General features: G+C 32.2%; 2 protein-coding genes, 3 non-coding genes and 2 pseudogenes across 5 annotated transcripts; 2 read left to right on the top strand and 5 right to left on the bottom strand.

The window, feature by feature from the left end:
• Positions 1–332, bottom strand: part of LOC120580289 (photosystem I P700 chlorophyll a apoprotein A1-like) — a 2721-nt pseudogene extending 2389 nt beyond the window's left edge.
• A 2389-nt stretch (positions 333–2721) lies between these two features.
• On the top strand, positions 2722–2809 carry TRNAS-GGA (transfer RNA serine (anticodon GGA)). The gene has a single exon. It is a non-coding gene; the product is annotated as a tRNA-Ser (tRNA).
• Positions 2810–3033: 224 nt separating this feature from the next.
• On the bottom strand, positions 3034–3638 carry LOC120580044 (30S ribosomal protein S4, chloroplastic-like; annotated as a pseudogene).
• A 317-nt stretch (positions 3639–3955) lies between these two features.
• On the bottom strand, positions 3956–4028 carry TRNAT-UGU (transfer RNA threonine (anticodon UGU)). Its single transcript has one exon. It is a non-coding gene; the product is annotated as a tRNA-Thr (tRNA).
• A 1776-nt stretch (positions 4029–5804) lies between these two features.
• TRNAF-GAA (transfer RNA phenylalanine (anticodon GAA)) lies at positions 5805–5877 on the top strand. The gene has a single exon. It is a non-coding gene; the product is annotated as a tRNA-Phe (tRNA).
• Positions 5878–6442: 565 nt separating this feature from the next.
• Positions 6443–7834, bottom strand: LOC120579884 (NAD(P)H-quinone oxidoreductase subunit K, chloroplastic). Its single transcript, XM_039832628.1, has 3 exons — positions 7815–7834; positions 7193–7623; positions 6443–6741 (listed from the first exon to the last, which is right to left on the bottom strand). Exons 1-3 carry the CDS (start codon positions 7832–7834, stop codon positions 6443–6445), a joined length of 750 nt encoding a protein of 249 aa, XP_039688562.1.
• Positions 7835–8325: 491 nt separating this feature from the next.
• LOC120580026 (DNA-directed RNA polymerase I subunit RPA12) lies at positions 8326–13937 on the bottom strand. Its single transcript, XM_039832911.1, has 7 exons — positions 13812–13937; positions 11023–11109; positions 10625–10808; positions 9723–9763; positions 8973–9032; positions 8831–8887; positions 8326–8738 (listed from the first exon to the last, which is right to left on the bottom strand). The coding sequence occupies exons 3-7, from the start codon at positions 10737–10739 to the stop codon at positions 8664–8666; spliced, it is 348 nt and encodes a 115-aa protein (XP_039688845.1). The 5' UTR covers positions 10740–10808; positions 11023–11109; positions 13812–13937; the 3' UTR covers positions 8326–8663.
• Positions 13938–25405: the final 11468 nt, after the last annotated feature.

Here is a 25405-nt window from a genome sequence, read left to right as displayed (position 1 = left end):
TTATTCTATATTTTCTTTAGTTATTCACTAGAACAATTATGATCCGGAAGTTAATCCGGGGCAAGTGTTCGGATCTATTATGACATAGTAGTAAGGCGCTCAACGGACCCTTTTTTTTAATTCTAAAACCTTTTCTGAACTTTGAATTTAATGAAGTTAAAGAATTTTTTGTGCAACCTAGTCTATTCATATTTCACTTAGAGATTCCTAGATGGAACAAATGAAATTTTTTGTCTTTCTTGCATATCTTACAGAGAAGATATTCTTAGGTACTTTATTTCAAATCACGTGAGCAGTTATATTAGCATTACTAAGGAACATAACGAAATATCAGATGAAATAGAACTATTTTAGAAGGGATATAAGAAAATCTTTTGATTGTTTGTTGCTTTATATTTAGAAAATGAATGATCCGTATTCTCTTTATATTCTATTCTCTATAGAGAATAGAATATAAAGAGAATTATAGAAAAATTATAGAAAATATAGAATATTAGAATAAAAAAAGAAAATAATAAACAGAGTGTTCTTATTCAAAACGCCCTGTGATCTTCAACCAATTCTGTGCTTCAATATAATTCCCAGGGTAAGGGCTATAGCTTGTTTCCAATATTCAGCGGCTTGATCAAACCAAGATTCCGCAATTTCAGAATCTCCCTGTCGAATGGCCTGTTCTCCGCGGTCGGAATTGGTGAGTAAATTCCTTCCCTTAGAACCGTACTTGAGAGTTTCCTGACTCATACGGCTCAACAGTCAATTCTTTTTATCTTCCATTTTTTCTGGAGTTAAGAACAAGAAAAGAGGTTAATTACATGAGTTTCAAACTTGAATTTGGATTACGAATTTAATCCTTTGTTTTTAGTTTTATCTTTTTTCCTACCTTCCGAAGAATAAAGTATCGACATTAACACTAATGCTCGTTCTTATTGAAATTTTCTGAAAGGTAACTATCTCGATTTCATATATCATATACTTTCATATATGATATATCAATTTCTATAGAATCTTTGAGAAAGACTTTTCTTCATAAGAAAAGACTTACTATCTTTGGGATCTGATACTACACCGCTGCTCACAACCTTAGGGGATCCACTTTATTACATAAGTAGATTCCTAATCTATCATCATATAAGTAAGCAGTTCTTGTTGTATCGGCCAAAAACCTTGTTAATTGATCTTTACGGTGCTTCCTCTATCAATTAGATCTTTTATCCATAGAAAAAAAGTATCTAGGCATATATATTCTATTTCTTCATATTTTGACTTCTATGAAGTTTCTTTCTTTGCTACAGCTCATAAAAATCGTTGTTTCGAACGATATATATATGTAGAAAGCCCATTTTTTTGTCTAGTATTTATTTTTTTATTAGTATTAGTGGAGTTGTTCGTTCTTTTCTTTTTTTCTATAGTGGAGATAGTCGCACGTAATGACAGATCAAGGCCATATTGTTAAAAGCTTGAGGTAAGAAAGGGTTTCGTTCGAGTGCCCTAAAATAGTATTCCAAAGCTTTCGTATGTTCTCCGTTACTTGTGTGTATAAGGCCTATGTTATAAAGTATATAACTTCGATCATAGGGATCAATTTCCAGTCGCATAGCCTCATAATAATTCTGTAAAGCTTCCGCATAATTTCCTTCAGATTGAGCCGACATCCGTTACGGTCGTCATTCGGTTCAAAGAATCTCCGTTCCAGAACCGTACGTGAGATTTTCATCTCATACGGCTCCTCCTTTATGTGTATAATGATAAACATCCATGGAATCAAATCCAAAAAGATTGCAATATTCTCATTATCAACTTAGCGGGACTAGTATTTTTACACGAAATCTCTAGCCAACCTTCCTGTAAAGGATCTTTTATTAACATCAAGTATGTTATTACTGGATAAATAGTCACTTCAACAATTTCTTTGTCCTCAACGCTGCTAAATTTCCCGGAATTAGTCACTTCAACAGTCTTCGATGGTTATATGGGTATCCAAAATACGAACGAGATGGATGTTTATTGTCCCAACCATTCTAGTTAGTCCCGATCCCCATAAGAAAGGAAGGATTTATTTTTTTTTACAAAGTTTTCTAGTGTTGTTGATTCCTAAGCGTAGTGCTTCTTCCCCCATGCCGCCTATTGGTACTAGTGGAGTAGGATTAACCTAACCCCATAGGTATAGGTATAACCTTTCGCTTAATACTATAAACCTAAAATTGAAGCATATGAGGCTGCATTAATCGGAAATACACGACAGAAGGGATTAATTGTTTTATTTCCAAACTTCACCTTCAGCAAGCGTAGGTTTTTTTTTTCAAAATTTTTTTCTTTCTCTAGACTGAGATCGGTAAAAAAAAAAAAAGAATCAAATCGCACCATCTCTGTAATAAGTGAATGCCTCTTTTTCTCCAGAAGTTGTCGGAATTATTCGTAATAAGATATTGGCTACAATGGTAAAGGTCTTATCAATAAAATTTCCATTTATCCGAGATCTAGTCATAGGTAGCAATCCATTCTAAAATTTCATTTTTTATCGCGTGATAAAAGAATCCCCAAACAAAGGAATTGTACAATACAGTACGAAATAACGTAAAAATGGACTTATTAATCAAATAATTTTATCCTACGGCAGGCCTCGAAGTAAGTTTTTTTTGTTCGTTTCAATTGATTATGTGCGCCTACCCAAATGGAATATCTATGCCTCACTATTCACTCGAGGGACATAATCATTATGTAGGAGAGATGGCCGAGTGGTTGAAGGCGTAGCACTGGAACTGCTATGTAGGCTTTTTGTTTACCGAGGGTTCGAATCCCTCTCTTTCCGCACCCTTATCAAGTTCATCAATGTTACTGACCTCAATGTTTGCAAATAGATATCATTATTCCAACTTTGATGTGGATTCTCTATTCCTAATTTATTTCTGTTTTCTGTAATAAAAAAATCGTGGAATAAAGTGGGCAAGGAATAACAAATTTCCTATACCCACCCACGTCTATACATGAATGGGGGAAATCCTCGGATCAAAATTATTCTTATTTTAATTAGGTTTAAGTCTGACGAGAATAATATTCTACAACCAGCAATTCATTAATTTTCAAACCAACCCATTTACTATCTATTATTTGATTGACTAATCCTTTATATTGGAATGGATCAAGAGTCAAATGGATTGGCAATTTTTCGCGGGGGCTGATTCAAGAGAATTTTGAATCAGAGTTCTAGATTTTTGTTCATCCTTCGCTGTAATAATATCTTCGGGTTTGCAACGATAACTTGGTATATCTACTATACGACCATTAACTAAAACATGTCTGTGGTTAACTAATTGACGGGCTTGAGGAATAGTCGAAGCCATACCCAATCGAAAAAGTATGTTATCCAAACGCATTTCAAGTAATTGTAGTAAAACTTGACCGGTTGAACCTTTCGCTTTTCCAGCGATACGAACGTATTTAAGCAATTGTCGTTCTGTAAGACCATAATGAAAACGCAATTTTTGTTTTTCTTCTAAACGAATACGATATTGAGACTTTTTACTCGAGCGAGATTGGTTTTTAAGTTCGCTTCCAACTGTAGGCCCTTTACTAGTTAGTCCTGGTAAAGCCCCCAGACGACGTATTTTTTTGAAACGAGGCCCTCTGTAACGTGACATAAACACTCCTTTTTAATTTAAAATGGAAAATCTCATAAAGCTAAATTAAAACTAAACTAAATAACAAAAATGATAAATCAAACGAAATCTACTTAAAGTATTTTACTATAAATAGTATACTACAAAAAAGAACTGGAAAGATTCGATCAGTATCCGAATTTTATTCTATTGTATATCTATCTAAATAAATAGAAAATAAAAAAAGGAGGTTATTTTCTTGATTTGTTCTAGAGAAATAGAACTCCCATTTTTTTCCTAAAATAAAAATAAAAAGAGATTATACCTTATGTCAAAAATGAAAACAAATAGAGAAAAAAAGCCGGCTATCGGAATCGAACCGATGACCATCGCATTACAAATGCGATGCTCTAACCTCTGAGCTAAGCGGGCTCTCATAACACAAATTGTGGATTTATCGGAATTATTTCCTAAACTACTGGGATCTTAGTTATTAATTGTTTTATATTAGCTCTTCATAACCAAATTACTATATCATAATCAAATAAATACAAACATAGAAAAAATCGAAAATATCCAATAGTTATTATTTATTTGATATTTTAGTATATATCATATCATAAAAATAATAATAATTTTAAGATAAGAATTTTAATTAAGAGTTAATTAATTAATAGTTAAATAGAATACTATTTTGATCGATTTATCAAATAATTTTTATCAATAAAACAATATCGTCATTTTAATTCGTATAGTCAAATTCTCTTTTTTGTTTTGAATATTTTTGCTTCTTTATTTCGATTATTTTAATATTTCAAGAATAAATAATAAATAGAATAGAATTCATATTTTCATCTAATCTATATGAATATCTAAATATAGATATGTATTTATCCCGATATCCTGATTATTAGATAGGAAGATTATTTGTTTCTATATATATTCTTTATATATTCTTTAATATTCTACAATTAGAATACCTTAAAATAAAATTCTATATAAAAATTCTATATATATATAAATAAATATAGATATAGAAAATAGTAAAGAGTATATAGAATACTATCTTAAAATTAAAATTTATATTTTAAATAGTTTTTTAGAATTTTAAATAAAATAATGACTAATTAGATTACAGTAAACAGTAATTTATATTACAAAATTCGTATGCATTAAGATGAACTATGTATAATGTAGATAAAAAGAATGTATCGATAGAAATTGGATAAGTAAATAGAAATTTGATATTTCTATTGAATTTCTAAATGAATGTCAAATTTTAAATTAATAAATAGATTTTCGTTTTGTTATTATAAGGTCTGTATCTGTCTCCTCTAAGCAAAAAAAGAATCGAACGTTAGAGTATTCTAAATACTCTCAAAAAATCAAAGAAGGAGGGACATCTAAAATAGAGATAAATGTAGTATATATCTCTGTATATTGAATTGCGAATACACAGATAATAGAATCATTTCTGATTCGACTAAATATGGGTATCTGATATCAGATATAGATGAAAGAAAATCAATCAAACAAATAGAAGGAAATTTTTCCAAAAATGGGAGTAGGTTTCTAATAAATTGAACAGTTCCATCATATAATTCTCATAATACAAATGAAAAAACATCCTAATGAGATATGATATCAATCTCAAATAAAAAAACGGGGGATATGGCGAAATTGGTAGACGCTACGGACTTAATTGGATTGAGCCTTGGTATGGAAACTTACCAGGTGAAAACTTTCAAATTCAGAGAAACCCTGGAATTAAAAATGGGCAATCCTGAGCCAAATCCTTCTTTCCGAAAACAAATAAATAAAAGTTTAGAAAGTGAAAATCAAAAAAGGATAGGTGCAGAGACTCAATGGAAGCTGTTCTAACAAATGGAGTTGACAACATTTACTCTTTCAATAGAATAATCTTGATTGATCAAATCAGTCACTCCACCATAGTCTGATGGATCTTTTGAATAACTGATTAATCAGACGAGAATAAAGATAGAGTCCCATTCTACATGTCAATACCGACATCAATGAAATTTTTAGTAAGAGGAAAATCCGTCGACTTTAGAAATCATGAGGGTTCAAGTCCCTCTATCCCCAAAAGCCCATTTAATTCGCTAATTTTTTATCCTATATCCCTTTTTTTTTATTTAGTTGACATAGACTCAAGTAATTTCCTAAAATTAGGGTGGTGTGTCAAGAATGGTCGGGATAGCTCAGCTGGTAGAGCAGAGGACTGAAAATCCTCGTGTCACCAGTTCAAATCTGGTTCCCGGCGATTCATTTCTATGAGTATCTATTCCCAAATTTTAATAAATTTGGGAATAGATACATAATTTATCTAGGCGTACGGAGATATACTCTTTCTAGCTAAAGAATGAATAGATGTATATTCTAGGTATAGAAAGTGAGTCTGAAAATGAATGATTCCATTTTGTTTCGATTTTTTCTGCGCTCCAAAAAGAATGTTAATATTTCAACAATATAAAAAAATTCGGTCCATTTCTTTTTATTTTCTTTGATCCTACTTTTTCTTTTTCGTAGCCGGATATCTAATTGATGTTGCTGTACATCTTACATAGTTAATGATACAGAACTTTTTCAGTTCATCCTATTGGCTCACCCTAAATTAAGTATCGTTCCATCCAATTTTAGAATCTCAATGAATCCCTATATTATTGTCTTTTTTATTTATCCATTTTGTTATTTATCCCATCCATAATAAGATATGAATGAAACCTCTATTATTCTGTCCAATCTATAACAAAAAGAAAATGTACATACAGATATTTCTTGAATATCTGGGGTTGTCGAAGTGTTGATTACTTTCTTATTTTTATCATTTAGTGAGCATCCTGTATTTCATAAAAATTGGGGGCGATATAATCTTTACGCAAAGGCCATCCTATCCAACTTTCGGGCATTAAAATACGTTTCAGACGCGGATGATTATCATAAGAGATTCCTAACATATCATAAGATTCCCTTTCTTGAAAATCAGCACTTTTCCAAACCCAGAAAATAGAAGGAATTCTCGGATTTTGCCTTGGGACAAATACTTTTATGCATACCTCTTCGGGTTGATCTAGACTATACTCTATTCTCGTAAGATGATAGACACTAGCTAATAGTCCTCCTGGTGCTACATCATAGGCACATTGGGAACGTAGATAATTGTAACCATATACATATAAAATAACAGCAATCGAATGCCAATCCTCGGGCTTTATTTGTAAAGTCTCTATTCCTTGGTAATCAAAACCCAAAGATCTATGAACTATTCCGTGTTTGACTAGCCAAGCAGACAGATGACCCTGCATTTTTTTTACTTCTCCTGCTTTTTTTTATATAAGTTTGGTATTAGAATGAAATTTTTGAAGATTGACTTGCTTGCTATTTCTTATTGTATTTTGTACAAAAGGATCCTGTTTAATTCACTTTTTCGTTTGTCGGAGGATACTTAACTTTTTTATATTTGAAAAATGTGTCAGAGGTTATCTCTGAAATAGATGATGGTTGATAAAATAATCCTTGATTATAATTGCCGGTATGAGTACTGCGTCCAAGATGAAATTTGTGGTTCGTAGTAAAACACCTATTCTCTCGTTGATAACAAATTAGATCTTCATAGATTTCTCGAGATATTTTCTTACGAAGTTTTGTTATAGCATCTATAACGGCTTCCGGTTTAGGTGGACAGCCTGGCAAATAGACATCCACAGGAATTAGTTTATCCACGCCCCGAACAGTACTATAAGAATCGGTACTGAACATCCCTCCTGTAATTGTACAGGCTCCCATAGCAATAACATATTTTGGTTCGGGCATTTGCTCATATAATCGAACTAAAGAAGGAGCCATTTTCATAGTTACGGTGCCCGCTGTTAAAATAAGGTCTGCCTGCCTAGGACTCGACCGTGGTACCAGTCCATAACGATCAAAGTCAAATCGTGATCCTATTAATGAAGCAAATTCAATGAAGCAACAACTAGTACCATAGAGAAGTGGCCATAAACTGGATAGTCTTGACCAATTTGAAAGATCATTTAATGTTAGTAGAAATAACCGAATTTTTGGTTTTTTGATCAAGTAAAAATCTATGATACCATGGTATGCATGTCCATTATGATTATTCAAAAGCTATACTTTGTAACTTCTGCAAAATCACGGTGAATCTATATGATTCTCACATACCTACCATGATATCAAACATACTCAAAGTGGATGTTACACATTGTAGCTTGTGGAGATCACGGCTAAAGACCCCTATATCAATTAATCACGTCAAAGTTGATTGCTTAATTGTTACATCGATTAGGCATGTAGTTTAGTCAACTAAACTGCACTAAAAATCCCTTCTTCGTGAGACAAATAATCTTCATTGATAAAGCTTAATTGAATAAGTTGCTCATTTCAACATAAAATTAACAAGTAAAAAAAAAACAAAAAATTATGACTCTATTTTGGGTCAGTCCTTTCTAAACCAAATTTCACTAAGTGCACCTTTTAATTCCTCAAAAAAACTAAGTGCACCTTTTAAATTAAAGTGCGGGACGAACAGACTGTTTTTAGATAAAGACAGACAACAATCTTGAATCAACCATATCTTGAATCAAGTACTATTTGCAAAAATAATCTAAGAACCGCAAAAAACAGAAAAGCAATTATGACAGTCAAAGTAGAATGATATCAGAGAAAATAAATTCAGCAGAACACTAACATATGATTAAAGGAACCAAGTACTATTCACCAAAAAAAGGGACCAAGTACCAAGTAGTATTAGTAACATCAAGTCATCAACACGCAGAGTTGTAGATAAATTAGCACACTAACAAAGAGCCAACTGCCACAAGGTACTTAATATTTAACACCAAAATAACAACTTTTCTATGTTTGATTTCAGTATAAATTTTCAGGCATTGCACAAGCTACATAGGATCAAAACTTCTACTTGCACAGACAAAGCTCTCTCCAAATTAATGTAGAAAATGGGAGCATATTTCAGCCAAGGGGACAAAAAAGAAAGTAAAGAGTGTAGACAATCTGTTCATACACGGTTCAAACTTAATTCTCCTGAAACTGATGACCACACCGGGTGCATGTGTAGAAAGTAGTTTGCCCTTCATCCGCCGATCTCATCTAAAATTAGGAAGATATAGATACATAAATTTTGAGTACCAAATAAGCTTCAAGTTAAATTGGCAAAGCTTCATTGTGAAGCCTAGTAATACCTGTCTGGTATAAAAGGCAGCTTCGCCATGACCACATTTTTCACATGTTTTGTTGACCTGTAAAGAAACATAACATTAGAACATGTAAACATCCGCTTAAACATCATGCCATTAAATATATATATATTGCAGGATGCATTACCTTAGACAATTGCACCTTCTGTTCTTCAATTAAATCAATTCCAAGTTCTCTTCTGATATCCTGCCAACCAGAGAGTAGAGAAGGATAATTTGCCAATAATCAATAACATATTAGTATGTGAATGTGTATGCGCTTAAAATCACATCACAATTTTTTCTATATTGATATCAAATCTTCAACCTAGGTTGATATTTCAAAAAGCTTAATTATTTACTCATACTTCTAAAACAGAGATCTTTTCACCATATATCCCACCAAGAGTCCAAGACAAAGCAAATCAAGGTATCATTTAGTTGCATGTACCAAAAAATACAGTTTATCGTAGATCTGTAAATTATATGTGCCTAGGTCATAGTGGAGGTGGATATAATCAATTTCATCTAAATACACCGGCATTGAACATAGATGATATATGATACGAGGGGTATTGTGACTTTGTTCAAGAAGGGCTAGTCTCCAAAAAATAGAGAAGGAAGCCAAAATTAGAAGAAAGGAGTTTGGAGAAATTTTTCACGACTATTTTCATTCATCACTCATCAATATATTGATGATTATGTTGTCTGCGTTTTTGAAGCATCGTTTTCCCAATGATATGAATGCACATATCAGTAGACCCTATACCTAAACACCAAGTCATTCAACCATAAGAACTATAAGCCTAAGCGACATGACATAGTGATATAATCATATCATATGTTAGGAGATGGAAATAACATGGTTAAGCTTATCAATAAAAAAAATATAGCATACCTCAGCAGAAATTGTGTAACTTATTTCCTTTCCTTTAATATCTGAAAATTACAAGGACATTCAGTTAGGACGCATAATGGGACTCCTAAACACACAATATATTAGTTCACTTGAGCACAATATGAACTTATTCACAGCAAATTATATCTAAATATGCAAGGACAGTAACAGTCTAACAGACGTGTACCACTACACCTAAGGAGTATCTAGCAGTAGATAGATAAATACATAAAATTAGATTTGATGTATATCATACGCATAAAAACATCACACAGATACTTTGTGAAAGCATAAGCATTAACAAGATGAGACATTTATTACAACTTAACAGGGGCACACGTTATGTTAAAAAGTACCTTATAGAATCATGAAGACTCCTCCATCAATATATCAAATCAAGACAAATCAAATAGCCCTTCGCAAACTAAAAAGTCACCTAATGTGTTATTTTTTGTTCTAGAGAGCCTAGCGGCCAAACTCACACACACTGAGTGCTGAGAAGGGGGGAATTGCGGGTACAAACTCGCGTCCCAGCATATTAAATGTGTCTGCACCCTTTCACCATCAGAGCTGTCACCTAATGTTATTTCCATATATGTGTGTAGTTGGCATTGTTCCTCTATATTATGTAGCCTAAACGATTTTTGCACCTTGCTTTTTCAAAATCAGAACAGTGTTTTGTTTCATTTCCATTAGTTATTTGATCACCTACACACCAAATTTTCCTTTCACACTTTCACTTAAGTTGTATAAGTACCAATCGAAATTTTGACTCACTATTCCCTAATTAGTAAACCATTTAAGCAATGATCGTGATAAGATAGAAGCATGTAATAATCAAATCAAAGAAAAAACAAACACAATGATAGATTATTTTGAACAGGAATAAAAAAAGGGTGTACCTTTTATGTTACACTTGGTTTTGCACAAGGGGCACAGTGCATAATCAGTTGAGGGAACTGTGAGCATTGTCCCACACAAGTGACAGAACAAAAAATCGCGACCACGTGAATACATTGGCACTGTTTGAGGTAACAAAGTATATTGTTGGTTGAAGTATGAAGTGAGTGTAGAGAGCTGAAGCTACTGCAAAAAGGGGAAGAAAACCGGTCTCAAAATAAAAACCCTAAAATCAGAAATCAAACCAGCACATCAGACGGGGGAAGATTCAAAAATTGAAGGGGAGAGGAACCGTACAAACCCTAGATCTAAGAAAATGATTCAAAAGAAAGAATGATTTAGAAACTAACCGTACAAACCCTAGATCTAAGAAAATGATTCAAAAGAAAGAATGAATAACCTTCAATATCTGTCGCACCGACGCCATGTGTTCTGTTCTGGAAAACGGTGCAGCGAGAAGGAGGAGAAGCAGGCGTTGTGATTCAACCTATAGCAAACCATGGAACTAAACTAAATCCACAAGCAAAATATAGGGAAATTTTATTATAATCAATGAAGATAACAAGGAAAGGAGAGCCACTCAAAACTAATCTCAACAAAGCCGAATCCATATTACTGCTGAAATATAATTTAATATGTTGCACAACCTAACAACTGATTTTACAATTTATATGCATATCCTTATGTATGTATGTACATAGACTCAGGTTACACTGCACATTTTTCAGGTCAGGACGGACAACTATAATCGTACGGATACTACAAAATTAAAGTTGCACACGTCCCGGATATACATCCGTATCATATGCATTGGGTACTCATTGATACGCACGGGTACATACTAATAAATAGTTTTAAGAAAACATGGTACACATGGGTTTTTTTTTTGCTATGTGTTGTACCACCTTCACCCCTAACTGATAAATGAATTCCTTGCTCCTTTTTGTTGATAATATTGATACTCTCCCTATTACTTTGTAAAATATACCCTAGTTTCTGATAAGTAGATATCCCCTTCTATATTTCTCAGTACATATATCTTGATTTCTTTCTGATTTGCAGTGTAGTAAATTAGAAAAGATTCTAGAGAGTAACTAAATAACCAATCACTATATTAGGAGATACATTTTGTGCAAAGATTATTATACATTCAAGTGACTAAGTCTAATCCAAAAGCAGTTCAGCACCAATTCTAGTCTTCTACTAAGGAAATTCAAATCATTTTTCCTCCCAAATCTATATTTAAACAATTTAGTCATGTTTGTATAAAATTCATTTTCTATATCAATGTATTGTATGTTAGACTTTGGAAAAATATTTGTACCCCATATCAATACCCGTGCATCATCGCAAGGAGGTCCAGCCTATATTATATAAGGGCACAAGTTAGCATGACCCATTATATAACAATATCCTTCCAGCAGTGACCCATAACTCATCTTTACCGATTTAATTTTAGCACCAATATAGACGCCAAGATTTTGTAATGGGATAGGTAACATGTATGCCTTCTCTCCTGCGCACTCCACGTGGTCATTTTTAGAGTACATTTCATGAATGATACACAAATAATCCAGATTGCTTTGTTACAACATTTAGCTTCTTTGGCTCGCTATACTCTTTCAGTTTTAAATGTTACCATAATATGTACTTTGTCTCTTCATCAGTTACTATAGAATCAAAAAATTCCTCACAATAGAATAATAACAATGACTTCGCAGCACATGAACAAATGCCCAAATTGTTCTTCTAAAAACAATTTAGGCACTGTTTTACTTTGTGCATACATTTTCTATTTTCATCTTCTAAAATTTGCGTTAATTGTACTTGCTAACAAGAAAATACTAGTCTCTTGGATGAACAATTGTAAGAATTTCTTGGAAACAATAAAAATGCTAAAAGAATTGTTTTCGTTATTTCCAAAAACGCAACATCCCTATCTAGTATTTCATCTTCTCTCTGCCACAATGATTCACTACAAGAATCTCACATTTACTTATAAGGAAGTTAAAATGAACACATGATTTAAGAGTCCCCATTGTCACAGCCTAGTGGTTGAGTTGTGAGGACATTTTATGTTGAATCCCGGATTCAAACCCGGGCCACCACATTTTCGCCTACATGTGTGTTTACAGGAGTGTGTGTTGGCCACTAGGTCAATAGCAAAAAAAAAACACATTTATGAAATGAAAATAGAAAATATTTCCACAAAGTAAACAGGCCTAACAGTGACATAGCAGCACACAAACAAATGCTCAAATTCTTCTCAAAACTATTTCTCGCGGAATTAATCAGTTGTTTAACATAACCATAACGATTAGGAATTATCCATCTGTAATTCAGAACGCATGGTAAATTCATCAACAGCAAAAACCAACTAAACGAACATTACATTCTATAGCATCTACTTCACCAATCCAATACGAGTAAAACATAATCAACACCAGTTACATAACATCTTTCAAAAACAAAAACAGTCACATAACAAGAAAAACCTAAACCTACACAAATTGCAAGAAGAATAAAAAATGAAAAACCAAACAAACCAATACTTCTGATTCATTATTAATTATTTTTTTCCACATTAAAAAAGCAATAATTTAAAATAATCCAAAATTCAAAGCATCGGTGTAACAATGAAACGAACATTACATTTTCTACACATGCTCAATTCATCAACTGTGAAAACTGACTTATTACCACTATAGAACGACACGACAAAATCATTTTAACAGTAAAAACTGAATTATTACGTTCAATTCATTCATATTTTTCAAATTTTTACGAATGTCCACGTCGCAGTATCGGTGTCCCCAGTGTCAGTATGATTCATAGCTAGCTACACAACTAAATGAACATTGCATTCTACCGCAGCAAATTGATCAATTCAGTACTACGAGTAAATCAGAATTAACAAAACAGTTACATAACTAAGAAAAACCTAAAAACGTTACAAATTGCAAAAATGAAAAACCAAACAAATCGTAACTTCTGAATTCTGATTCATCATCATTTTCCACCGCAAAAACAAAAATAATCTCAAATAATTCACAATTCAAACCATCGATGCATCAATTTCAAGACAATAGAAAACGAAAAACGATTGCGCGATTGGAAAACAAAATGCGGCAATTAAGAGTAGATCATGCGGTAAATGGAAGAAGAGATTGAAGAGAATGAGAAACGAGCCTGTGATAGAAGGTGTTGGTCGGAGAAGTTTGTTGCGGCGGATAAGGGAAAATCGCCGGCGGGAATGAGGCGGCGGGAGTGTTGTGAGTTGAGAGCGTTTCCGTCGATTGTTAGGGATTAGTCGAAAGGAAAGAGATAGAAAATAAATAAAGTGTGTATTATTTCCTTTTACAATTTTGCTTTTATAAATGAAATATAATAATATTTCAAAAAAAAAAAACTATAATAATTTCGTCAAAAATAATAATAACTTAGTCAAAATTCTTTACAAAAATCTAAGTCAAAATAATAAGAGTAATGATATTTGAACAACCATTTGGTACAACCTATTTGACATCCTTTCTTTTTTTCTTTGAGAAAAAGTAAGAGAGAGAGTAAGAATAGAACGTGAGTATGAAAAATAAAGTTGTCACAAAGTGGTTGTACAAATATCATTTCTCAAATAATAAGGGTTGATTAAGTTTTTTGTCCATATAAATATTCACAGTTTTGTTTTTAATCCCTACAAAATAAAATCGCACCGTTTAGTCGCTTTAACATTTACCTTAAGCATTTTAGGGACCAAAATTGTTGATGAATTTTTTTTACAGTGACTAAAAATGCTGATGGAAAAATTTATAGAGACTAAAATTCTAATAGAAAACTTTATAGGGACTAAAAAGTGTGATTTTATTTTATAGGGATTAAAAACAAAACTGTGAATATTTATAGAGACTAAAAACTTAATTAACCCAAATAATGATAATAAGGGTTAATTAAGTTTTTAGTCCTTATAAATATCTGCAATTTTGTTTTTACTCCCTATAAAAATAAATCACACTTTTTAGTCCCTACAAAATTTTCTGTTAGTGTTTTTATTCCTGTTAAATTAAATGTTCTTTAATTATGCTTAAAATTTTAAATTTTTTAATGGATTTTTACATACTTGTTTAAAACATTATAAAACGTTCCTCCGCAATAAGTTAGCTCAAAATTTTATTTTCAAGTCCAAATTTTCGTTAGGTTTATTTTGAATTTTTTACGTTTATAAAAATTATATTTAATTCATTACATGTTAAAAAATTCTAATATTTTATGAAAGAGATTATTATAATGTTCTTAACATGTCTGTTAAAAATCATTTAAAAATATAAAAGTTTAAGTACAATTAAACAAATTTTAATTTAAGAGGGACAAACACATACTTTTAGTCCTTGTAAAATTAAAATTTGTTTAATTGTGCTTAAACTTTTAAATTTTCAACATATTTTTTACATACTTATTTAGAACATTATCCAAATTTCCTCCGCAAAAAAGTAGCTCAAAATTTTATTATTAGGTCCAAATTTTCATTAATATAATCTTGAAAATTTGGCTTTTAGAAAAATTCATATTTAATTCATTACATGTTAAAAAACTAAAAGATTTTATAAAAGAGTGTCTTACGATGTTATGAACTGAACTTGTTAGTGAAAAATCTTTAAAAAATTTAGAAGTTTAAGCATAATTAAACAAATTTTAATTTAACAGGGACTAAAAACACTAATGAAAATTTTTGTAGGAACTAAAAAGTGTCATTTATTTTTATAGCGACTAAAAACAAAACTACAGATATTTATAGGACCAAAAACTTAATTAACCCTAATAATAATAATCATAATAACCCCTAATTGTAGTTTTGATCTCTTATTTTCACTATTTTAGAAAATTGGTCCCTCTTTCAAAATTTGATAGTCTTGGTCCTCTTTATCTAATATTTTTGTTTAAAATATGGTGATATAACATGTTTTAAATAAAATTTTCAAGAGAATTTTTTTACGATTTTATCGATTTTCATATTTTCTCATCTTCGAATCATATACCATAACATTTAAAAAAGGGTCTTGCTAACCAGTGTCCTTAAGGCAATAGTTAAGAAAATAAAAAATAGTAAGTTTGCATTTTATTCAAAAAAAAAAAATTACTTTTAGAAAGTTAAATCTATCACTTTTCACCATTTTCCAATACAACATTTCTAAGTTTGTCCTCTTAACCATGCCCTAAGGGCACTCTTTAGCATTTTTCCTTTAAAAAATATGATAAATGGACGAAAATTATCGAATTTTAAAATAAGGGGACCAATTTCACAAAAAGATGAAAATTAGGGGATCAAAACTGCAATTAAGTCAAATAAAAATCATCATAATAATACCCCTAGTGCATTTCATTTAGGGTTAATATATCTTCATCACTCTGTAGTATAGACGAATTTTGGTTTACCTTCAATAACAAAAAAAAAATTGATTTCAATCTTGTAAGAAGAAGATTCTCCATAAACACATCCTTATCTAGGGGTGTGCAAGAAAAACTGGATTACTTTAACTACTTTAGAACCAAACTCGAACTGTTTTAAAAAAATATATATATCATTTTGTTAAAAAAACTAAACCGGCCTATTTTTAAAAAAAAATAATAAAACCCGTACCCATTTATTCGAATCGGTTAAAGACTCAGTGCATCAACATCTCATCAACAAGCACACCACATAGGTTATTACACTCTAAAGTTCCAACGAGATTGAAATCAATCATTTTTAAAATTGGATCTTCGATAATTTTTTTAATCTCATAAAATTCCTCCTTCTCAGAATTTATTTATTAATACTCTTCCCACAAAATAAAATAATAAGATAAGCATGAAGAGGGATTATGATTGGTCATAGGGGTGTGCAAATACATTAACTAAACTGATCCAAACCATAATTTATGGTTCAGTTCGATTCACAAAACTACTTTCATAGAAAACTTATTTTTTTTTATAAAAACTAGTCCGGCCCGAGTTGAAACCGATTCATTCTACCTGAACTAGATTTCTGCCCAAATATGTTATTTTACCTGAACCATTTCAGTCTAATTCAAAACCTCTTTCTGTCTGAACTGGTTTTTTCACATACAATTTGGGGTGGCAAAACGGGTCCGACCCGTCGGCCAACCCGTTTAACCCGCCATTTTAGGCGGGCTGGGGGTGAGATTTTGAGCCCATCTCTCTAGTTGGCCCGCCCCGTGGGCTTATGAAAATTTCTTTTTTCACTATTAGTGACCGAATTTTTAATTTACACACCCCATAAACACTTTTGCAAAACCACTAAACAAATTTTAATAACTTAATTTTACCAACTGTTGCAGCAACACTCGGAGCATCACATGTCTATTACCTAGATGATGATTAACTTAGGGATGTTGAACAAATTATGTAGACTTTTTATGGTTGATTTATTTTGAGACTTATTTCATGTTGTTGGATTTATTTTGTAATTTGTTTGATGTTGGATATATGGTGGATTTACTTAATGTTAGAGTCATTATATTGAATTTATTGTTTTTATAATAGCAGTGTATTTGTTAACAACGATCGACAAAAAAATATTTTAAAAAATAGACGGGCCAATCCGCCAGCCCTCTAGTCTGCCTTTAGGCGGGGCGGGGTGTGAATTTGAGCCACCCCCTCAAGTTGGCCCGCCCCGCCCCATCCCATTTTTGGCGGGTTAATAGCGGTCTGGGCCTAAACGGAGCGGGCTGGCCCGTATTGCCATCCCTACATACAATCGATTTTCACTGTAGTTGATGTCCTTAAAAAATCGCCCTCAGAATTTCTAAATATACTAGTCTTTATGTTTAACTTTGCTTGCAACTCATGATTATTGTGAGCATACTTTTCAATGACATCAATAAGACCAGATGTGGTGGACTTGTGTTTCTCAAATTCAGGACTGAATCTACAAGATGGATTCAACCAATAATCAGTAGCATGAAGGTTTTTTCGAAGTTTTGAATCTCATCGATCATCTATGATCTTCAAGCAAGGCTCCACTTTTGTTTTATTTCTTTGAAACCGCTTCACCATCTCCTCTCTATCTTTATACATATTTATGTAAAGAAAACCCATAGCAGGTTTATCTTCACTCTCCACGAGACACAACACACCTACAAGTGGTTCTGTGAGTTTCACTATGTCAGCACAAGCAGTCCAAAAGTTAGTGTTCAAGACTTGTTCCACAAATTGTTTTGCCTTGTCATCTTTTGCATAAGCAGAAATTGTCCACTCTTGAGATGTTACCATGGCTCTAGGTGCATTTTTCTGAGACAAAATACTCTACAAAGCAATGAAATTAGTGGCAAAGCGAGTTGGAGCAAGACGAAATATTTATCTTCCATGAGTAAATTTCATCATCAAATACAATGTATAACAATGATTATATATATACTTGGTAACATCTGTGGTATATGAAACTGCCTCTTTAACTTCAGGTAATCTCCCCATGTCTTGAAACATCAAGTTAATGCAATGAACTGCACAAGGAGACCAATACATGTCAAGGAACTCTTTTTCCAATAACTTACCAGCAGCAACATAGTTTGCAGCATTATCCGTCATTATCTGAACAATATTTTCAGTGCCAATATATAACACTACTTCCCTGAAAAGCTTATATAATAACTCACCTATTTTTGAAGCACCAGAAATATCAACAAATTTGATAAAAATTGTTCCTTTAGAGCAATGGACTGAAAAGTTGATCAGAGTTCTCTTAACCCCGTCAGTCCACCCATATGGCATAAGAGTACAACCAGTAGTCTTTCAAATCTCACGACATTTCTCTATCTTTTTCTTCGTTTCATCAACCCACTTATTTAGCAAAGAACCACGTAAAGCATGTATAGCAAGAACTTTATATCCAACTCCCATGCAACAAAGAGTGTCGACCGCAAATTGAAAATACAGTGAATTGGCAGCATTGAATGGAATAGATGCAGCAATGAACCATTTTGCAAGTCTCTCTTCATCTTTATATATCATGTTACTATTAAACTAATTAAATATATTGATTGATCGATAATTGTAGGAAAGTAAATGGGGACGTGTATTTGCAGAGAAAACAATGTAACCTCCTTTCCTAGTTACATGGTCAATTTCACTTCACACTCCTTAAGCCTAGTGCCACTCTTTTAGGAAGGGAGTTAGTGGGAGGTTATTTCATTATTAATAACAATCGGTTACCTCCTTTGTTCCTTTCATTCACCACTTTACTGGTTCTACACTTTAAAGAAAATAGAGAGAAATTTAGAGAGAGAGAGAGAGAGATAGAAACATATAGGGACTTGAAGGAGAAAGAAAGGAAAACAAAGAATCAACATTAAAGATTAGCCATTAGAGTTCAAGTAAGAATATTTCTACTTGTATAATTATTATTTTCTTAATATCAATTTTTGGTGATATTTCTCATTGTCAATTTATTGTTGTAGAAATCAATTTGGTTTAGTTGAAATAATGATTTCAAGAAATCAGTGTTATTTTGCTAAGCTTTATTCGAATATTTATTTAGCACTGAAACTTTGCTTGAACCATTCTCTTTTTTATGGAATTCTCTTTTTCTAAAACGGGATATATTTTATGAGTTTAACTATGAGAGAAAAAAATTAGTCCAGTGTTCTAGCAATCTTGAGTGAGTTAGAATGGTTTATTGGAATGATTAGATCGATCAATGGTTTTTAGTTAAAACAAGTTAGGTTTGATGCTTCTTAAATAATAGGACCTGATATGATAGTAGAGTATGCTACAGTGTGTTTGTTTTGACTACATGAGTGAAACCTTTGAGTAAATTTTGAGTCAAACTTTTTGATTATAATTGAAAGTGTTACTAGTATTATGATTGAAGTTTTTTATTCAAAGTACTTAAAAAAAATAAGTTTTAGTGGAAGTATTCTAGAATTTAATTCCTACCATTCGTTTATAATGTAGTAACTATACTTGTAACATGTGCTTATAATTGTTGACTAATCTAAAGGTTCTATTTTAATAACCAAATAATTAAGCAGGAGTTATTGGTGAATCTTATTTTAACCAAACCTTGAGTAGGATTTAGGAGTAATAGGAATAGAAATTGGAAATTGAGTTAGTAAATACTTTTTGTGAAGGAAAGGGCGCTCCATTTTTTATTTTATATATGTATTTACTTGTTGTTAAAAGATAATGTTTTTAACATATTTATGTATTGTACCATGCATACATACTATGGAACTTGATTTTGTATTGCTTGGCTGTGAGTATAATTCGTTGTTTTCATGTCTGAATTGCGGTCTTGCATATTTTGTAAGTCCGAGTTATTGTCGGTGTAATCCGTGTCTCTAGCAGGTGGTTTAAGACAATGATTAATTTGGTCGAATACTCATTGTGAGTGATCTATTTTGTGGAGTTAATAACCATGTGTCGCAAGCATGCATTCATTGTCGCATGGTGCCCATAATTGGTTGGGACCCAAAGTCTTGAGTGCCCATAATTGGTTGAGGCTTATCGTTTCTTGGTTGAGTGCTCATAATTGGTTGAGGCTCGTTGTTTTCTTTTGGTGCCCATAATTGGTTGGGACCCGTGGGGTATGTGGTGTCCATAATTGGTTGGAGCCACGGTGGAGTGTTCATAATTGGTTGAACCCCACAAATATCTACGAAGAACTTTTTATTGCCCTATAAGGGAGATGATATCCGGATCATTTGTATCGCATATAGGTTAATCCTTAGGGTGTCGTGCATTTGTCGAGTCCACTGGTGTTTGGGGTGTTGATATTTTATGTACCTTATATTAATAATTATATTGTTTTAATGGTTTAAAATACATGCATGTTAAATATCTATGTGTAACTTGTATGTTTGTTGTTGTTTGGGAGTTGACCCTTTTTCCGTATTTTAAAATTAGATAATGATATCGATTTACAGTTGGAAGCTTCGAGAGATGTGGACCTCCGGTGCGCCTTAGCGAGAGTTCTCGCAAGCGTCCAAAGTTTTGACTAGCTAGGATGTGTACTTGGGTAGTAAAAGGTCGAAAGCCTTGTTCTTAGGAATTTTATATTTGATGTAAAACAACTCTGATTTACTATTTTGAAAATTTAAGAGAAACCTGTTTATTCATGTATTTTGAAGCCTATGAGTTTTCAGTTTCTCCTATTATTTATAAGAAAAAAATAATTATTCATCTTTTTCACTAAGAAATGTATAAGTTAATGTCTCAAAAATTTGGGTCGTTACAGTCAACATATATAAAATGAATAATAATAACACACACACACACACACACACACACATATATATATATATATATATATATATATATATATATATACGGGTCGATTTGTATAGGTTACCGTTGGTTCAATAATTCTGAACCGAACCGTCCCACGTGAATGCATCTCAACCCAGTTTTTTTACCTGTGTGACCCGTCTACCCATTTGAGCTCACCCGACACGGTTTACGGTGGATTGGGTAAGCTGGTTTTGATCGAACGATTATTATTTGTCCAGCCCTATTATAGGCAAAAAGTAATCATCAAAGCTACCATTCTTTGTTTCCTTTTGAGATGCAACAACCGCTGACCTAGGTTGTTCCCTTTGGGTGCATTTGATTTGCAATAAAATGGAGCACAGGACAGAACAAGCAAACTTGTTCGATGTTTGATCTAAAAACTAAGATCATAACAGCACAAAAGTAAGCGCGCAGTACTGGACAACTCCTACAAAACTTGTTACCCACTAAACTGGAGTACAAGTTTTTGTCTGCTGGAAAAGAAAGAAAAAGACAACATAGACCTTATCAATTTAACTCTATTGCCATCGCATAGGAGAAATTACAACCATCCTTTTCTTTAATTGTTTACTTTGCCAACCATATAATCTTTTCGATATTCGATCTCAGTTTGTCAACTTTTTTTTATTACATCTCAACAAAAAAAATTGGTTGCACAATACGACATATAAACCCAGGTTCAATACATAAACTAAAAATTTTATGTATGCATTTCAATAAATCAAATTTTTTCTTACAAGTTAAATTAAATTATTTTTAATTCATAATATGATAATAGAATTTTAATGAATAACAAAATAATTAAAAAATTTGAAAATTTTGAAATACTATTTTTAATACTAGTTTCAACGAAATAATACACTATAAAGGATATTATAGTCATTTAGTATATTTTTATCTTGTGTTGTGCATCGGCTTCCAAATAATGTACGGAACAATAAGTTGTGCTGTGACTCACCTACTTGTGTTGTGACTCACCTACTTGTTCAGTTCTGTTCTGTTTGTCCTGTCCTTTAATGCGAATCAAACGCACCCTTTGTGTTTGCCCTTCATCACCTATCTCTTCGATAAATGAATTTGTTTCTTGTTCAATTCTTCTTTTCTTAAGCCTTGTCTCTTCACGATTTTGTTTCATCTTAAAGCGGACTTCTTCAGGAACTTTGTTGCATGTTTCAACTTGTCCAGTTTCTCCGGACACTTTAATCTATTAATTCCACCTCCCTTCATAATTTTGTTATAGCAGATACATTGTGATTTTTCTTTTCCATCAACTTTGACAATTTTACAGTGACCCGAAGCTATATCGGTTTTCACCCTAACATTCCTTTGAAAATCTGGAGTCGAAGCTTCTGTTGATGGTTGTGTTGGTGCTTCAGAAGAGGTCATAACTAATCACAAATAAATAAGTGGGAAAATCATAGACCTTTACATTTATGAATGACACAGATCCAAATAAAAAAAACAGAGGAGTTTACTATTGCTACAAGAAAGTGAAGATGGTGACATAATAACATGAAAAAAAAATCAAAACATGAAGGAAAAAAAACACAACATAATTCAAATTCAATCACTCAACATAAAAAAAATCAAAACATCAAAAAGTCATGAATTTACTTTCATGTGTGAAACAACAACGACGGAAGCAAATGATCGATCATATACATGAAATCAACAACACAATAACAACATCATATTCAACATTACAACATGGAATTATGAAACAATCAGATTAAATGATGAAATAAAATAAATCAAAACAAGAAATCTACAATAAATCAATTAGTAATAATTCAAAAGAAGGAAATTAGAACAATCTGAAAAAGGGTTTTCACGTATGTAACTGTTGTTGGGATGAACAACGGCGTGGATCAACTGTGACGTGGAGATAAGCGGCAACAACGACAACGACGTGGAGGGTGGAGGATGATGCTAAGGTCTGAACTTTCAACTTATCTTCTCTTCTCTCCGTACGTGAAATAGAGGAGTAGATGGAGGGAGTGAGAGGTTTTGAGTTTCTACTCTTTTCCGACCTTTCTAATTCTAGTTTTTACTCTTTTTTTTTATTTACCAAATCCAAAACGACGTCGTTTCATTTAAGTTAAAAGCAAAAAAAAAAATGTTTCGACCCATAACTCGGTCGAGTCACCGGTTTTCACAGGGTTTGACCAATTTTGACCCGTTCTCGCTGAGCTAACTGCATGGCCGATCAAAAGGTATGCTCGAACCGGCCTATGCAAACTTATATATTATATCTAGGTTCTCTAGGTCAAAATATAATATCTAGGTTTTCCAGATCAAAAAAGTGTTCCAAAATATGGTTCAGATTTTATAAATTAAACAAATATTCCTTTTTTTTTTTGAAAGAATACTCCTATTTTAGAAAGAACAAATAAAATAAAGAAACGCGAATGAGATGAGTAAAAATACAAAGATCTTTTCATCCCCACTAGTAATAGACCCGTGCATTCGCACGGGTCGCGGGTTATTACGAAAATTATTGTCGGAATCAACATATATAAGAGAATAAATTGAAAAGGTCAAAGTAATACAAATAATTTGGACAAAGATAATTTGAATATAAAAAACTTTTAGTCAAGAAACTATCAATAGTCAACTTACAAAAGTTAGAACAACTTGTAAATGCTGCAACCTGGACAAAAGTAGAGCTTGTTGAACAAAGCTTCAACACCACTCATATTACGACAATTGATGGTAGACTTCAATGATTGATTTTCAAACACTTCTTTGAAAACAACATTGGTGGTTGACTTCAATGCTTGATTTTCTTTGTCATGAATTACTATCTTAAGACCTTTTTTGCTCTTTACCCTTGATACTACCACATACAATTGACCATGACTAAACACACACCGAGGAAGATATAATCCAACATAATTCAGTGATTATCGTTGAGATTTGTTGACTGTCATAGCATAACAAACAATAACTAGGAATTTCCTTCTAGAGAGCTTGAATGGCCATGGAGACCGTGTAGGAGATATCTCCATTTTGGGGATATATACAATTGCTCCAATGTTCTTACCTAAAATAACCTTTGCTTCAATAACATAGTTTGCTAGTCTTGTTACTATGAGTCTTGTTCCATTTTACAAACCCTCTAATTGGTCAATATTTTTTAGTAGCATTATAGGTGTACCGGTCTTGAGTTTTATTTTATGGTTGGGAAACCCAAAAGTTGCTAGAGTATTTAAAAACTCAGAGGTCAACACATCAAAAGCCTTATTGCCATCGACTTCAGATCTATCAACAGAATCCGCCCTTAAATACTCTTTTTCATCACCTATAAAACATAAAAAATCTAAAGGGTTAAATATGTTTTTGGTCCCTATAAATATGTCAACTTTTCGTTTTAGTCCCTCTAAAATTTTCCTTCAACTTTTAGTCCCTATAAAACTTTCAATCACTACTTTTGGTCCCTATTTTTAAGTAAATTTTTGTATTTTTTAATGAAATTGTGCATAAATGTATAAAAAATTGTAAAAATCACTCCAATTTTTTTTTTTTTTAACAAAACATGACTTAAATATGAATTTTTTTACCGCAAAAAATATAAAAATTCATATTTAATTCATGTTTTGGTAAAAAATTAATTTTTTTTTTTTGGAGAGATCCTTATAATATTATACATTTTTCTGAAATTTTTTATTTAAGAATATGAATTCGACATATGAGTTTACTTTAAAGGAGGGACCAAAAGTAATGATTGAAAAATTTATAAGGACTAAAAGTTGAAGAAATTTTTTAGAGGGACTAAAAGAAAAAATTGATATATTTATAGGAACCAAAAACATATTTAACACCACGTGTTATACCATACATGGTGTGGTCTATTCAGACTACTTGACAAATACAACGTGACAATCCTTCAAAAAAAAATACACTGTGACAAATAATTTCCTCAAAAAGTGATAAGATCCCCAAGGATTTGCCTCTTTAACAGCTGATATATATTCCTTATCATCTCCAACATATCCCAAATCAAAGCATGCATCACGGAAGCTATCATATAAGAAGTTCTTCACAGTCTTTATGTCATCATAACTGAATGGTCCTTTGACATGGGTCAACATCATCCTCAAATATTACAATTCACCTATGCATGGAGGAACCCACATTACCCTACCAATTGTGTATCCTTTTTTTCCGAGGTTTCCACTCTTTTTTTCTTCTTCACATACACAAACTTTGAAACAAATTTACTGTAAGTTGACCCTCGAGCTTCATGATAATTCATATTTGCTTCAAACCATGTTGTGAACATTGATTCTGCCATACTCGATTTCAAAAGGACATCTTTAATTTTTCTCATAATCTTTATTGTATATAGAATTATCATCCTCACAGTGAAAGAACAATCTTTAAACAACTGGTTTCCTCCCATGTATTTGGAATGAATAAATCCTTCAGAATGCTTCGCTAAGGGAATCATATCTACAATCAATGTAATGTTTTATCTCATCAATATGTCCTTGTTAATTGCC

This window comes from Medicago truncatula, chromosome 4 (genome assembly GCF_003473485.1).
Source record: "Medicago truncatula cultivar Jemalong A17 chromosome 4, MtrunA17r5.0-ANR, whole genome shotgun sequence".
Taxonomy (NCBI): domain Eukaryota; kingdom Viridiplantae; phylum Streptophyta; class Magnoliopsida; order Fabales; family Fabaceae; genus Medicago; species Medicago truncatula.
Note: the sequence above shows the minus strand (reverse complement) of the source record. Positions and strands in the feature narration are given on the sequence as shown.